Here is a 17,221-nt window from a genome sequence, read left to right as displayed (position 1 = left end):
AATTTCCCGCCCTGCTATTTCACTGGCTGTTGAATAGCGTGTACCGTGGGTGGGACGGTAGCGTCCCACATGTCCCAGAGAGGTTAAATAGTTTTGCTTGCCATTGCAGATGCTGCTAGTGACGGCTTTTCTCTCTTGAATCAAGGCTATTTCAGTGCCTGTCTTCCTGTGCAGGCGAGGACCGATAGTCCAAAGGTTGTTTGAACTAAACACTGGTAAAAGCACACTGTGTTTATCTTTTGTACTTGTATCTTGTCTGTTAGTGTTGTACTGTACATCTGGTACAAGGAAATGTGATCTGATTGTGTTTTTATTGCAGGGGGTCACCCAAAGTCTTGTTTGCTTGATCTCTGACACACTAGGCCTTTACTAAAACTAATTTGGCTACAAGTCATGATAGGATGGTTACAAAAAGTATTAACTTTACATTACGGGTTTAATTTTTTGGTCTATTCTTTGATGGAGGAATTATCTATATTTTTTTCTCATACTATACTCTTTAATGCAACATGTTTTATTCAATCATATCAATTGTTGGTGAATGACAGATGAATAGGTCTTTAATTTATTCACTTTATCAACTGTACTCGTTTGTGTTAATATTTGATTTAGTTTGTAAGTGGAATTCCTTTACTTCAGGTGGGTATTTTGTAATGTTCAAACTACACTGAACAAAAATATAAAAACATGTAAAGTGTTGGTTCCATGTTTCATAACCTGAAGAAAAGAAAATCTCAGAAAATTTTCCATATGCACAAAAAGCATATTTTTCTCAAATGTTGTGCACACATTGGTTTCCATCCCTGTTAGTGAGCATTTCTCCTTTGCCAAGATAATCTATCCACTTGACAGGTTTGGCATATCAAGAAGCTGATGAAACCTCATGATTGTTACACAGGTGAACTTTGTGCCGGGGACAATAAAAGGCCCCTTTTAAAATGTGCAGTTTTGTCACACAATATAACGCCACAGATGTCTAAAATGTTGAGGGAGCATGCAATTGACATGCTGACTACAGGAATGTCCACCAGAGCTGTTGCCAGAGAATTTAATGTTAATTTCTCTACCACAAGCTGCCTCCGACGTCGTTTTAGAGAATTTAGCAGTACCTCCAACCGGCCTCACAACCGCAGACCACATGTAACCATGGCAGCCTAGAACCTCCACATCCAGCTTCTTCACCTGCGGGATCGTCTGAGACCAGCCACCCAGGGGGGACGGGATGGGATAAAGCCATCTTGTGGCTGGGCCTGGCTCCCCAGTGCATGGGCCTGGATGCCAAGTGGGTGGGCCTATGCCCAGTCATGAAGTCCATAGATTAGGGCCTCATTTATTTATTTTAATGGACTAATTTCCTTATATGAACTTTAACTCAGTAAAATACAATTGTTGTATGTTGCATTTATATTTTTGTTTAGTATACATCCCCAAAAATGTTACTTGTGTATTTTGTCAAATTAGGGTTTTAAGCTAAAGTCAAAATGAATTATATGGTATATGGTCAATATACCACAGCTAAGGGCTGTTCTTAGGCACAACACATGGCGGAGTGCCTGGATACAGCCATTAGCTGTGGTATATTGGCCATATGCCACATCCCCTTGTGCCTTATTGCTTAATTAACCACTGTGGTATACGGTCTGATATACCATGACTGTCAGCCAAGAAGCATTCAGGGCTCAAACGCACCCAGTTTATAATTTGGTTTATAAACTGGGTGGTCCGAGCCCTGAATGCTGATTGGCTGACAGCCGTAGTACAGTATATCAGACCATATACCAGTTGTATGACAAAACATTTATATTTACTGCTATAAGTTGGTAACCAGTTTATAATAGCAATAAGGCACCTTGGGGGTTTGTGGTATATGGCCAATATACCATGTCTAAGGGCTGTGTCGAGGCACTTGCATTGTGCATAAGAACATCCCTTACGCTTTGAACACACCAACAGCATCATTGCATTTTGGTACACCAGAATCACATTCATTATCAATTAAACACTGCATTTGCATTGCAGCATTGCGTTCGGTGTGGTGCATATCTTGGATTTATCGAACCTATGCGCCAAACTGTATGCATAGACGACTTTACAGAAATGGTAGCAGAAGGTGAATGTTGAACTTTTGTTGCATACATATCAGGATGATGCTGCGTGCTATTTTGCGCAAGATTGCTGTCGAACACACCGACAGGGTAATTGCGCAATGAATGTAATTCTGTGGTACCAAAATGCAAGGACGCTGTTGGTGTTTTCGAAGCGTTAGCCATAGTACAATATATTGGCCATATACCACACCCCTTCGGCCTTATTGATTAATTATTCAATGTCTAAAAAACTAAACATACGATCCTGATTATGCAAGAATAGAGAGCCACTGTTTCACAATTTTCTCATTTTCCATTGCCAACAAAATATCCCTGTTTGAGTGAAAATGCCAAATAAATCAGCATTATATTTGGGACTTTGAACTCTACATTTTTCAGTTCTTGGGACAAAGCAAACATAATAAATGCAAGTATTGCTTGATATGTAACTGACTTCCGCTGCAAGCCATGACACCTTGCCAGTGGCTGCCTTGCTTGCACCGATAACTCTACTTTTCTCCTAAACGAAACTTACCGATAAAAGCCCGCCCCTTAATGGCGTCGTTCCTTTTCACGAAGAGACTGAGCATTCTTGCAATCGACCCCACCCATCTCTAGTACAGCAGCGGACAGAAATCTACCAGCTGGAAAGATGAGCCTTCTATAGATGTTTATTTTAGTCATTTAGATTTTAGCTCATATCCAGTGCGACTTACAGTTGCAATTAGGGTTAAGTTAAAAACCTTTTTTATGTGCACATCGACAGATTTTTCACCTAGTCCGCTCGAATGCTCTTAACCGCTACGGTTAGGTTACCTGCCGCCCCAATCTTTATATCATACCGAGTTTTCAAAAAAATAACGATGTGAGGCGTATTAAGAGCTAAACATATTTCTGTATGCAATGGTACAGTTTCACGAGAAGTATTCTAGAACTATTTCACAAGGTGAGGAGAACTTTACCCTGTAGGCTACGATTGTCGAGAGTGCTGCAACAGAGCAAAACTTATTCCTATCCCTTTATTTCTGTCAAGTGTCAGCGAATATCTGCTGTGGGAAAAAACGAGGCATAAATACCTAACCTTGTTTCAAACCTCTTGGGCGTCTGTTTTATCTCCGCAATCTAAAACTGGAGTATTTTTTTTTGAAGAGGAAAATATCTCCGCCAACGTCTGGTTTATCTTCACCCGCCCCATTGGTAAGCCCAATATTTGCTTTGCTTGGAGACTGTATATGAAATGTATTAAACTTAATTTAATGATTTATTTAGCTACTTAGTTTGATATTTTGTTGAACATTTTCCAATACTATCTATTAACTGTAGCAAATAGGCTTGAGCCATTATTTTGGAACCGTGTCTAGACCTGCATTCATTACCTTGTGATTTTGTAATCAACTTAACATTTTTGCCTACCGTCTGTAAACTGTTAGTGTCTTAACGACCGTTCCGCAGTTGCATGCTCATTAATTGTTTATGGTTCATTGAACAAGCATGGGAAAAAATGTTTAAACCCTTTACAATGAAGATCTGTGAAGTTATTTGGATTTTACGAATTGTCTTTGAAAGACAGGGACCTGAAAAAGGGACTTTTTTGTGTTGTTGCTGAGTTTATTTTATTTAGTATATGTAAAGACATGATTTTAAAAAATAAAAAGATATTTAAAAAAAGCAACAACAGTCTTATGTGTGACCTATTAGCTGCACCTGTGAATGATACACTTATGGCCATGTAGAGTATGTGGACACCTGTTTGTCGAACATCTCATTCCAAACTCTTGGGAATTCGTATGGAGTTGGTCCCCCCTTTGCTACTATAACAACCTCCACTCTTCTGGGAAGGCTTTCCATTAGATGTTGGAACATTGCTGCAGGGACTTGCTTCCATTCAGCCACAAGAGCATTAGTGATGTCGGGCTCTGATGTTGGGCGATTAGACGTGGCTTGCAGTCTGTGTTCCAGTTCTTCTTAAAGGTGCGCAATGGGATTGAGGTCAGGGCTCTGTGCAGGCCAGTCAAGTTCTTCCACACTGATCTTGACAAACCATTTCTGTATGGACCTCGCTTTGTGCACGGGAGCATTGTCCATGCAACAAAGTTGGAAGCACAGAATTGTCTATAATGTCATATGCTGTAGCAATGATTTTGGACTGAATGTTTGAAGAGCAATCCACATACTTTTGGCCATGTAGTGTATCGCAGTCATAATGAGTCAAATGTTTCTGTAACTGTTACTGAGAATATTGTTGTAGTTATTGTTCTGTTGGTTGGTTGTCTAATCTTTGAACATGATCACTGCCAGTGCTTCAGCTTTTGAAATCAGTGCAAGTGACAGATGAGAGCAATAATATATAATCAACATATTGCTCTTTTCAATCAGAACAAAATATATTTTTGAATGATACATAATGGTTTCATCATTGACATGTAGAGAGCATTCGGAAAGTATTCAGTCCCCTTAACCTCTATGGGCTCAACAGCCAGTGTAATCCCGTGGCGTGTTATTCAAAAACCTCAAAAATGCAAAAACTTCAATTTTTCAAACATATGACTATTTTACACCATTTTAAAGACAACTCTCGTTAACCTGTTGGGGCTAGGGGGCAGTATTTTCACGGCTGGATAAAAAAACGTACCAGATTTAATCTGGTTACTAATCCTACCCAGTAACTAGAATATGCATATACTTATTATATATGGATAGAAAAAACCCTAAAGTTTCTAAAACTGTTTGAATGGTGTCTGTGTATAACAGAACTCATTTGGCAGGCAAAACCTTGAGACATTTTCTGACAGGAAGTGGATACCTGATGTGTTGAATTACCTTTAAGCCTACGCCATTGAAACACACGGGTTGATTAGCCTTTACAAAGTGTTTTGAGTCTTTTACTGTGAGATCTGACCGAACAAGAGCCTTGGAACGGTGATGGCCGATTAAGACTCTGGCGCGCGAGTTCATGTTGGGTACCCTCGTTCCAATACGTTATAAAAGAGAATGCATTCGTCCACCTTGAATATTATTAATGTTCTGGTTAAAAAAGGCACTAATGATTTATGCTATACAACGTTTGACATGTTTGAACGAACGTAAATATATTTTTTCCCCTCGTTCATGACGAGAAGTCAAGAAGTTAGATTAAGGAGATGTTTATCTTTCAAAGGGTGTAAGATAGTTGTATGTTTGAAAAATTTGAATTTTGACATTTATTTGGTTTCAAATTTGCCGCTCTTGAAATGCACCTGCTGTTGATAGGGTGCACCACGGGTGGCACGCTAGCGTCCCACATAGCCCCAAGAGGTTAATCTAACCACACTGTCCGATTTCAAAAAGGCTTTACAACGAAAGTAAAACATTAGATTAAGTCAGCAGAGTACCCAGCCAGAAATAATCAAACACCCATTTTTCAAGCTAGCATATGTCACATAAACCCAAACCACAGCTAAATGCAGCACTAACCTTTGATCTTCATCAGATGACAACCCTAGGACATTATGTTATACAATACATGCATGTTTTGTTCAATCAAGTTAATATTTATATCAAAAACCAGCTTTTTACATTAGTATGTGACTAGCATTCCCACCGAACACTGCGGTGAATTTACTAAATTACTCACGATAAACGTTCACAAAAAGCATAACAATTTTTTAAAGAATTATAGATACAGAACTCCTCTATGCACTCGATATGTCCGATTTTAAAATAGCTTTTCGGTGAAAGCACATTTTGCAATATTCTCAGTAGATAGCCCGGCATCACAGGGCTAGCTATTTAGACACCCAGCATGTTTAGCACTCACCAAAGTCAGATTTACTATAAGAAAAAGTTTATTACCTTTGCTGTCTTCGTCAGAATGCACTCCCAGGACTTCTACTTCAATAACAAATGTTGGTTTGGTTCAAAATAATCCATAGTTATATCCAAACAGCGGCGTTTTGTTCGTGCGTTCAAGACACTATCCGAAAGGGTAAATAAGGGTGACGAGCATGGCGCAATTCCTGACAAAAAAATTCTAAATATTCCATTACCCTACTTCGAAGCATGTCAACCGCTGTTTAAAATCAATTTTTATGCCATTTTTCTCATAGAAAAGCGATAATATTCCGACCGGGAATCTGCGTTTCGGTAAACAGAGGAAAGAAAATCAAAGCACGGGGTCGACCCGGGCACGCGCCTAAGCCCATAGTACCTTGATCGGCCACTTGCCAAAAGCGATAATGTGTTTCAGCCAGAGGCTGCCGCGATATCGAATTCAGGTTTTTCCCGGGCTCTGAGAGCCTATGGGAGCCGTAGGAAGTGTCACGTTAGAGCAAAGATCCTTAGTCTTAAATATAGAGAGCCAAGATGAAACACAAATTGTCAGACAGGCCACTTCCTGTAAAGGAATCTTCTCAGGTTTTGACCTGCCATTTGAGTTCTGTTATACTCACAGACACCATTCAAACAGTTTTAGAAACTTTAGGGTGTTTTCTATCCATAGCCAATAAGTATATGCATATTCTAGTTACTGGGCAGGAGTAGTAACCAGATTAAATCGGGTACGTTTTTTATCCGGCCGTGTCAATACTGCCCCCTAGCCCTAACAGGTTAACATTTTCCACATTTTGTTACATTACAGCCTTATTCAAAAATGTATTCAATTGTATTTTTTCTTCAATTTACACACAATACCCCATAATGACAAAGAGAAAAAAACACATCAATTTTTGCAAGTTTTATAAAAAATACAACTGAAATTTCGCATATACATTAGTGTTGAGACCCTTTACTCAGTACTTTGTTGAAGCACCTTTGGCAGCGATTACAACCTCAAGTCTTCTTGGGTAAGATGCCACAAGCTTGGCACACCTGTATTTGGGGAGTTTCTCCCATTCTTCTCTGCAGAGCCTCTCAAGCTCTGTCAAGTTCGATTGAGAGCGTCGCTGCACAGCCATTTTCAAGTCCGGGCCCTGGCTGGGCCACTCACGGACATTCAGAGACTTGTCCCATAGCCACTCCTGCGTTGTCTTGGCTGTGTGCTTAGGGTCGTTGTCCTGTTGGAAGGTGAACCTTCACCCCAGTCTGAGGTCCTGACTGCTCTGGAGCAGGTTTTCATCAAGGATCTCTCTGTACTTCGCTCCGTAAATGTTTCCTTTGATCCTAACTAGTCTCCCAGTCCCTGCTGCTGAAAAACAACTCCACAGCATGATGCTGCCACCATGCTTCACTGTAGGGATGGTGCCAGGTTTCCTCCAGATGTGACACTTGGTATTCAGGCCAAAGAGTTCAATCTTGGTTTCATCAGACCAGAGAATCTTGTTTCTCTTGGTCAGAGAGTCATTTATTTAGGTGCCTTTTGGCAAACTCCAAGTGGGCTTTTGGCAAACTCCAAGTGGCAAACTCCAAGTGGGCTTTTGGCAAACTCCAAGTGGGCTTTTGGCAAACTCCAAGTGGGCTTTTGGCAAACTCCAAGTGGGCTTTTGGCAAACTCCAAGTGGGCTTTTGGCAAACTCCAAGTGGGCTTTTGGCAAACTCCAAGTGGGCTTTTGGCAAACTCCAAGTGGGCTTTTGGCAAACTCCAAGTGGGCTTTTGGCAAACTCCAAGTGGGCTTTTGGCAAACTCCAAGTGGGCTGTCATGTGACTTTTTACTGAGGAGTGGCTTCCGCCTGGCCACTCTATCATAAAGACCTGATTTGGTGGCGTGCTGCAGAGATGGCTGTCCTTCTGGAAGGTTCTCCCATCTCCACAGAGGAACCCATCAGGTTCTTGGTCACCTCTCTGACCAAGGCCCTTCTCCCCCAATTGCTGAGTTTGACTGCTCAGTTTGGCCAGCTCTAGCTAGAGTCTTGATGGTTCCATACTTATTCCATTTAAGAATGATGGAGGCCACTATGTTCTTGGACTCTCTCTGCTGCAGAAATGTTTTGGTACCCTTCCCCAGATCTGTGCCTCGACACAATCCTGTCTCGGAGCTCAATGGAAAATTCCTTTGACCTCATGGCTTGGTTTTTGCTCTGACATGCACTGTCAACTGTGGTACTTTTTATATAGACAGGTGTTTGTGCCTTTCCAAATCATGTCCAATCAATTAAATTTAACACAGGTGGACTCCAAGTTGTAGAAACATCTTGAGGATGATAAATGGAAACAGGATGCACCTGAGCTCAATTTTGAGTTATTATGGGGTTTTGTGTGTAAATTGAGGAAAACAATTAATTTAATCCATTTTAGAATAAGGCTGTTACCTAACAAAATGTGGAAAAAGTCAAAGGGCTGATTATGTGTTTTCAACATCTGGCAGAGACGTCTTTTCAGAATCCATAAAAATAAGTATTTTGAACTTTGACTTAGAACTGAAGATGAACGTGGCTTTAATGTTATACGCAATTTCAACATCTATAAAAAGACATCTTTATAACGTCCATGAAAATGTCTTTTCAACTTTCACTTACAACTGAACTGAAACCTGGCATTTGTTCAAGGTCATTTTTCTCACTGACCAAGAAAGAAGAAACTTTTTATATTCACAGCCTACTAAATGCTGTACTTCTTTTGTAGTTTAATGGAAAATATGTTTCACTGCAGCAACACACTGTAGAAAAACAAGAAGTGCCATTTTAAGGTCATGTAGTTGATTGTCATCATTAATCTTTTTATTTTACAAATGATCAATCGTTACTATTTTCCTCAGACTGATTATGCAAGACCCTACTCAGCAGTGAGCTCATTGACTGAAGCGCAATAATGGGTAAGAACCTGTTTTGGAGATATTGGTGATGATGTTTTTATATCCTACTAATACTTAATATAGGTAATAAATCACTGTTATTTGATGTTTCTATTTTCTTATTCTACAGCCGAGGAACCTGATGAACTGCCTGTTGAAAAATGGACTGACTCTAACGTGAGCTCCTGGTTAAGAACTACTGGAGTGAAGGAGCAATACATCAAGAAACTTTATGAGGAAGAGGTAGATGGGAGCATTCTCCTTGTACTGACTGAGGACTATCTGAGAAAAGAGATTGGAATGAAATCAGGACCAGCTCTGTTGATCATCAGAAAGAGAAATGAGCTTGTAGACACCAAACAGAGAACTCAGGGCAAGGAAAAGCCTCAAAGTAGCAACAATAGTGAAAAGGGAAGTAAAAAGAAGCAGGGATCAGCTCCCCAGATTCCAGAGACAGATCAAGGTCTTTCAGAGGAAGAGAAACAAACTCATCAAGGGCAATCTGTTGAGGACAATGTGTTGACCACAAAGAGAGACTGCAAGCCACGGCCATTTGGCAAAGAAGGCATTGATTTCACATATGCCAAACATAGTGTTCTGCAACCTGAATCTGGTGTATTTGATCTGATATCGCCCTGTCATGAGTATAAGTCATTTGACAATGCTGCCAAATTAGACCGCGCTAGACTACAGGCAAAATTTGCCAAAGAGGTTCTCAAATTCGGTAGTGGCTGCATGAATATCAGATCAAATGGCACAATACACTTTGGTGTGATGGACAGTAGGGATGATACAGGCTATGTGCATGGTGAGATAATCGGTGTTCCGGTTTTTGAGAAAGATATATATGTTGATGCATTGGATCACATTGAGAGGAGTTTCTCTCACTCTGACAGCGAGCATGTGCGACAGTGCATACGCCCACCTCAGTTTATTGAGGTCATGGACATAGAAAAAAGGTATGTGGTGGAGGTTGATATTGTTCCCTCCATAAGCATTGTTAAGAACCGAGTGTACGCTGTTCGCCTGCCGAACTTCAAAGAGTCCTCTAACAAGATTGAGCATGAAAAGGAAACAATCTATCGCAGGGTAGGATCAAAAACCGAGCCAGTGAGTGATCAAAATGACTTCTACCAGCGAATCAGAGACAGAGATGCCCAAAGAGAAGAGGCTGAGCATTGCCGATATGTTAATACCCCAGACGTCTGCCAAGACCTTGGAAGGAAACTCACCATGCTGGTAACCAGTGGCAAGAAATTAATTGAAAAGGAGAAATGGTACATTCTTGTCACTAACCAGTTCCAACCAGATGACTTGAGCAGCATTGCCTTCTTACTCAACATGAACATTTTCTGTGTGTTCGATTTTGACCCTGATTCCAAAGTGTCAGGATTCTGCAGTAAATACATTCAGCACCATGCTGCAAATATGCATTTCATGCAGAACTACAAAATCCCAGATGGCATGAGCATTGGAGACTTTGTGAGTCACCTGCATTTGTTTGAGCAAACCAGCTGGATCTTTTGCAATGGAAGGAATGACTATCAAGGAAATGAAAGTCCCTCCGATGAAATGACATGGATCAAAACAAAAATGACACTCCTCAGGGATTCCGTGTCACTGATCTGCAAACAGATTTTGCCAAAAGGCACATTTACTGTGGTCTTCCTTCTCACCTCCCCAGTCGAGAAACCACTCTTGCACACCTTCAATCTATTCTTCACTGACATGGAGGGTCATGATGACATCATCTGTATCTCAGAATCTGAGGACAATTATCAGAAATGGCAACACTTTGCTGAGCTCTCATGTGGAACAGAAACTGTGAACCGCTCCAGCGTTGTTGGGATGAAAATGAGCCATGTGAATGCCACACTTCAACGTATTCAACATGTCACCACTAGAGCAACCAAACATCTGTCTACCCATGTTAAAGGACAGTGCCCTTTTGAGACCCGTGACGAGGAAAGGATGTATTCTCTAGAGATTCTCAGTGTTTACCATTGTGATGAAACTAGTGATGACTTTATCGAGGCAGAGAAAGAAAACATTGAAAGACAGTTTTACCACGGGGGCAGAGTGAGCTGGATGAATTTTTGGCTTGCAGAGAAGAAGTTTGTGGGGGATGTCATTCAACGGGATGCCTACTGGGACGTCTCAAAACTTCTCAGTGACACTCAGAAGTGGAGTATAGACCAATTAGCTGTGAACAGTATCAACATCTACCATCACCCAGGAAGCGGTGGAAGCACCGTGGCAAGGCAGGTGCTGTGGAACAATAGAAAAGACCTAAGATGTGCTGTTGTGAAACCGTCATACTCTGCTACCATAGTCTCTGAGCATGCTGTTCAACTCCGAGAGTACGAAGAAAAAGATTCCCAGAAATGCCTCCCAGTACTCCTGTTGGTTGAGGACTGTGACAAAGAACATCTGGATGATTTGAAGCATGAATTAGAGGTTGCAAGCTACACAAAAAAAATTGTGCAAGGAACACTGTGTTTCATTCTGTTGAGCTGCAGACGATCCCATAACCCAGAGAAGATGTGCAAGGACTTTCCATTGCAGAATGTAGCTGTCACTCACAAGCTATCAAAAGAAGAGAAGAGACAGTTTGCTGGGAAACGACAGAAGCTTGAAGAACAGTACCAGCCAGAATTCATCTTGACATTCGTCTTGATGAGTGAAGAATTTGAGCACAAGAAGATTGTCAAGTATGTTGAACAATTTGTGAAACATCTGCTGCAAGGCATTGACCATGGATCTGTTGTCACTCGCCTCATTCGGTATGTGGCATTGCTGAACACATATGTTCAGAACTCCTTCATTTCCCAGTCCCACTGTGAAACTCTGCTAGCTCTAACTATCCACATGGATAGGTTTCGCCAGCATACGTTTGAGACATCACTGAGTGAGCCGGCCAAACTCGTCTTCATTCACCTGAGAGATGACAGAACATATATTGAATCAATCCGAATCATTCATCCATTTGTAGCAAAGGAAATTCTCCAGCAGCTTTTGGGTGACCACCAGCAAGGTCAAGGGACTCAAGGCAGATTAGCAATGGCTCTTCTTCATGAGGATGTGCTTTTCGAACACAGGTTTGGAAAAGAGGATTACTTGAGGTTTCTGCGAGACCTGTTCATGAAGCGTTGCAGAATAAGCAAAGGTGATGAATCTGACAGCTTTTTTTCTCCACTCATTGAGCATGTGAGTAAAAATGAGGGCCCTGACAAAGCAATTGAGCTTCTCAGAGAGGCATATAAACGTTTTAACAAAGATCCATTCTTTGCTCAGCAGCTTGCCCGTCTGAACTACAGACACAACAAATTTGAAGAGGCAGAACAGTGGGCAGAAATAGCAGGCAAAAAGATGCCTAACAACTCCTACATCCTGAACACCAAAGGTCAGGTCTACAGGAGCTGGTTCAATGCCAAGTGTAAAGCAATAGAGAACCTCCCAAAGACCGTAGAAAACACAGCTGATGCAGTAGAAACTGCACTGAAAGCTATGGAATGCTTCCAAGATTGTGAGCAGGCTGCAATCGCAGACCATAACTCCATGAACAATTCAGGCTTTTTTGCAGCTGTTGAAGTCGGATTCAGCTTGTTAAAGCTAATTTCCTCACTGCGTGTTTTTTCAAACAAGGCACATGGTCATTCAGAAAGTTTGAAGTACTTGCTCACAGACTATGTTCCTGAAGAAGTCAAGGAACCCTGGGAACATTTTCACAGCAAACTGAAGAACCTGCAAACTACTCTGCACGAATCCCTTGATTGGATCTCAGAAGATCTGAGTTACTTTCAAGCTGACATTGGCGCGGATGAGGAGGAGACTATTGAAAGTTCTGAGATGAAGATATTCAATCCCATGAAGTGGTTAGTGAGACAGTCCTCTGAATATGGGAAGTACTTCAGTGACTTTTCACTCGGCACTGCCCAAAAAACATCAGAGTCCAACCTAGTCCAAACTCCTTTCACGAAACGCATGATAATCTATCGCCTTGGTGGTGGAAATATAACCACAATCTTATCCCTCCTGACTGACCAGAAGGATAAAGACCAAGTGAAAGTGCTGGAGGATATCATATTTCTGTATCCTACCAACCCTCTGAGGGTGAGGATGGATCAGATGGATCTGGTCAATTACATAGCATCTCACATTGCCCTAAGCTGCCTTTCTACTCTGTCTCCAAAACTGGCTACTCTCAAAGATCTTCAGAAACTTAGTCAGCAATTTCCTAAAGAGAAACAGAAATGCCTTTCAAGTGCTCTTTTCTTACTCACATTGCTGTTTTGGCCAGAAGACCATGACACGGATCAAGACAAAGAGAGCAAATATGACATTGTACAGTCAGCTGTTGAATTCCTGAAAAGAAGCTACTGGACCAAAATGAAGGATATTCCACAGCGAAAAAGGAGGATTTACACTCATTTTTTCCTGGGGAATGGAACTGGATGGGAGAAGATTGTCCACAAAAGCAAAGTTGAAACGACCACAAAGCTCCTCTCTGTGTCAGTGAAAAGAATGAAGTGGTTTCGTGGGGAAATGTGGACAACACCAGTGATCACAAAGCTGTTTAAGCGTGTCTCTGGCTGGACAGAAGATGGAACCGTCTACCTTGTGGGTCCTAAAAAGAAGTTCACTATCCATCCACTGTATGCAGCGTCAGTTCCCTATGGCAATGAAAATGTCACATTTTACTTGGGCTTCACATTCAGAGGACCTGTTGCGTACAACATCACTGTGAAAAAGTAAGGTCGCAATAGAAGGTAGAGAGGCCAGTTAGACAGATGCTGCCAGACAAGTCAGCCTGTTATTGAATAGCTCTTGTTGTACATTGTTGCCGGACAAGGCAGCCTGTTATTGAATATCTCTTGTCAACACTTTGGACCAACAAAAATGAATGTACAGAACTTTTCCAACACAAATATATTTTATGGTTTTGGTTGTTGAAAATGTGTTTTCAGTTTGTCAGAAGACTATGACTGTAATGCTTCCGATCACAGAATGTAGCCTACATACAAGGCTATTGTGTGTGTATATATGTTTGAATAAGTTGTAGCAAGTGAAGTCCATTTGGACCGACAATATTAAAGGAATTTGTTGTGAACTTATACAGATATGAGATGTCGTTTTTTGTTTGATTCTTAAAACATTGTATATCTTTATATTATAACTTCTTATTCATAAAGCCTGTGTAATATTATTTATATGTATTGTGACCAAACAGTAATCTATTATGGCCAATCAACCTGGTACTTTTCTCATACATTTTTTTTTATAGTTTACCCTGTGAAATGGCCCCCTCTATAACATTTTCAAATTCCTATGAATTTTTATATATTTTCTTCTAACCAGTTTCAATGTTATGTTACCTTTTTTGTATGACGAGTGACTAGTGCAAAGATGGAGTTTGTTTTCATTGTGTTATTAAAATGCTCATCTATTAAAGTTTCCATAACTTTATTGGTTTGTTTTGAATGGATATTGTGTGAGTGTTTCCTATAACAAAATCAGTTACCATATGTGAACAATGCAGAAAACATACAGCTATTAATAGTTGGCCTATGAATATGTAGTACCACATAATAAAAGTAATCTATTCATTCTGTTATTAAACTTATCTATACAGCAAGGCTGCATATTTTGCTTCATACCAGTAGTCAAATATTTTCCTCAAAATCAAGTTTATTTGTCACATACACATGGTTAGCAGGTGTTAATGCAAGTGTAGCGAAATGCTTGTGCTTCTAGTTCTGACCATGCAGTAATATCTAACAAGTAATATAACCTAACAATTTCACAACAACTACCTTATACACACAAGTGTAAAGGAATGAATATGTACATAAAAATATATAAATGAGTGATGGCCGAACAGCATAGGCAAGATGCAGTAGATGGTATAGAATACAGTATATACATATGAGATGAGTAATGTAGGGTATGTAAACATTATATAAAGTGGCATTGTTTAAAGTGGCTAGTGATACATTACATCAAGATGGCAAGATGCAGTAGATGGTATAGAGTACAGTATATACATATGAGATGAGTAATGTAGCGTATGAAAACCTTATTTAAAGTGGCATTGTTTAAAGTGGATAGTGATACATTTAATTACATCAAGCTAGCAAGATGCAGTAGATGGTATAGCGTACAGTATATACATATGAGATGAGTAATGTAGGGTACGTAAACATATCATATAAAGTGGCTAGTCATAAATTGATTACATCAATTTTTCCATTATTAAAGTGGCTGGAGTTGAATCAGTATGTTGGTAGCAGCCACTCAATGTTAGTGATGGCTGTTTAACAGTCTGATGGCCTTGAGATAGAAGCTGTTTTTCAGTCTCTCAGTCCCTGCTTTGATGCATCTGTACTGACCTCGCCTTCTGGATGATAGCGGGGTGAACAGGCAGTGGCTCGGGTGGTTGTTGTCCTTGATGATCTTTTTGGCCATCCTGTGACATCGGGTGGTGTAGGTGTCCTGGAGGGCAGGTAGTTTGCACCCGGTGATGCGTTGTGCAGACCTCACTACCCTCTGGAGAGCCTTCCGGTTATGGGCGGAGCAGCTGCCGTACCAGGCGGTGATACAGCACGACAGGATGCTCTCGATTGTGCATCTGTAAAAGTTTGTGAGTGTTTTTGGTGACAAGCCGAATTTCTTCAGCCTCCTGAGGTTGAAGAGGCGCTGCTGCGCCTTCTTCACCACGCTGTCTGTGTGGGTGGACCATTTCAGTTTGTCCGTGATGTGTACGCCGAGGAACTTAAAACTCTCCACCCTCTCCACTACTGTCCCGTCAATGTAGATAGGGTGCTGCTCCCTCTGCTGTTTCCTGAAGTCCACGATCATCTCCTTTGTTTTGTTGACATTGAGTGTGAGGTTATTTTCCTGACACTACACTCCGAGGGCCCTCACCTCCTCCCTGTAGGCCGTCTCGTTGTTGTTGGTAATCAAGCCTACCACTGTAGTGTCACCTGCAAACTTGATGATTGAGTTGGAGGCGTGCATGGCCACGCAGTCATGAGTGAACAGGGAGTACAGGAGAGGGCTGAGAACGCACCCTTGTGGGGACCCAGTGTTGACGATCAGCGGGGTGGAGATGTTGTTACCTACCCTCACCACCTGGGGGCGGCCCGTCAGGAAGTCCAGGACCCAGTTGCACAGGGCGGGGTCAAGACCCAGGGTCTCGAGCTTAATGACAAGTTTGGAGGGTACTATGGTGTTAAATGCTGAGCTGTAATTGATGAACAGTATTCTTACATAGGTATTTCTCTTGTCCAGATGGGTTAGGGCAGTGTACAGTGTGATGGCGATTGCATCGTCTGTGGACCTATTGAGTTGGTAAGCAAATTGGAGTGGGTCTAGGGTGTCAGGTAGGGTGGAGGTGATATGGTCCTTGACTAGTCTCTCAAAGCACTTCATGATGGCGGACGGAAGTGAGTGCTACAGGGCGGTAGTCATTTAGCCCAGTTACCTTAGCTTTCTTGGGAACAGGAACAATGGTGGCCCTCTTGAAGCATGTGGGGACAGCAGACTGGGTTAAAGACTGATTGTATATGTCTGTAAACACACCAGCCAGCTGGTCTGAGCATGCTCTGAGGACGCGGCCGGGGATGCCGTCTGGGCCTGCAGCCTTGCGAGGGTTAACACGTTTAAATGTTTTACTCACGTTAGCTACAGTGAAGGAGAGCCCGCAGGTTTTGGTAGTGGGCCTTGTCAGTGGCACTGTATTTTCCTCAAAGCGAGCAAAAAAGTTGTTTAGTCTGTCTGGGAGCAAGGCATCGTGATCCGCGATGGGGCTGTTTTTTTTTTTGTAGTCCGTGATTGACTGTAGACTCTGCCACATACTTCTCGTGTCTGAGCCGTTGAATTGTGACTCCATTTTGTCTCTGTACTGACGCTTAGCTTGTTTGATATGAGGCATGCAGATAAAATATAGTAGACGTATGGCCAATCATTGTGGTAAATTATAAACATATCTATGTTAATTTCATCACTCAGCACACTTCAGATAAGATGCACACTGCTCAAACGTATGATACAGTTTTCTTGTCCTATGTTATTTTACTGTAATTGCACATGATAACGGCATGCTTAGTCGCTTTCACAACAGGAGTCAACTGTATTTCACAATCCACTGCATTGTTGTCAGGATGTGCAGTAACACAGTCACAGATCACTACATAGTGAAGCGCAGTGTTCACCTTTGACCTTCAGCATTTCAGGGACCTTTGATATGGAGAAAGACTTCTAACTGCTGCTTCCAACCTGTATATGTATACGATTCCACCAGAGAAAGTGGAAGACCTTCCTCAAAATGTGTTTTTATTATGCCACCAACTTGCTGTAATAAGGGAGGATTATGACTATCTGTTGTGGTATGGTATAATTAATACCCAACATATTTATGTTCAGAATACA

General features: G+C 41.4%; 1 protein-coding gene across 1 annotated transcript; it reads left to right on the top strand.

Annotated features, from left to right (window-relative positions):
• Window positions 1–2,646: 2,646 nt before the first annotated feature.
• LOC106606682 (sterile alpha motif domain-containing protein 9-like) lies at window positions 2,647–14,257 on the top strand. Its single transcript, XM_014203024.2, has 3 exons — window positions 2,647–3,284; window positions 8,756–8,812; window positions 8,922–14,257. Exons 2-3 carry the CDS (start codon window positions 8,809–8,811, stop codon window positions 13,544–13,546), a joined length of 4,629 nt encoding a protein of 1,542 aa, XP_014058499.2. The 5' UTR covers window positions 2,647–3,284; window positions 8,756–8,808; the 3' UTR covers window positions 13,547–14,257.
• The last annotated feature ends 2,964 nt before the right edge of the window (window positions 14,258–17,221 follow it).

The sequence above is a fragment of the Salmo salar genome, chromosome ssa06 (genome assembly GCF_905237065.1).
Source record: "Salmo salar chromosome ssa06, Ssal_v3.1, whole genome shotgun sequence".
Taxonomy (NCBI): domain Eukaryota; kingdom Metazoa; phylum Chordata; class Actinopteri; order Salmoniformes; family Salmonidae; genus Salmo; species Salmo salar.
Note: the sequence above shows the minus strand (reverse complement) of the source record. Positions and strands in the feature narration are given on the sequence as shown.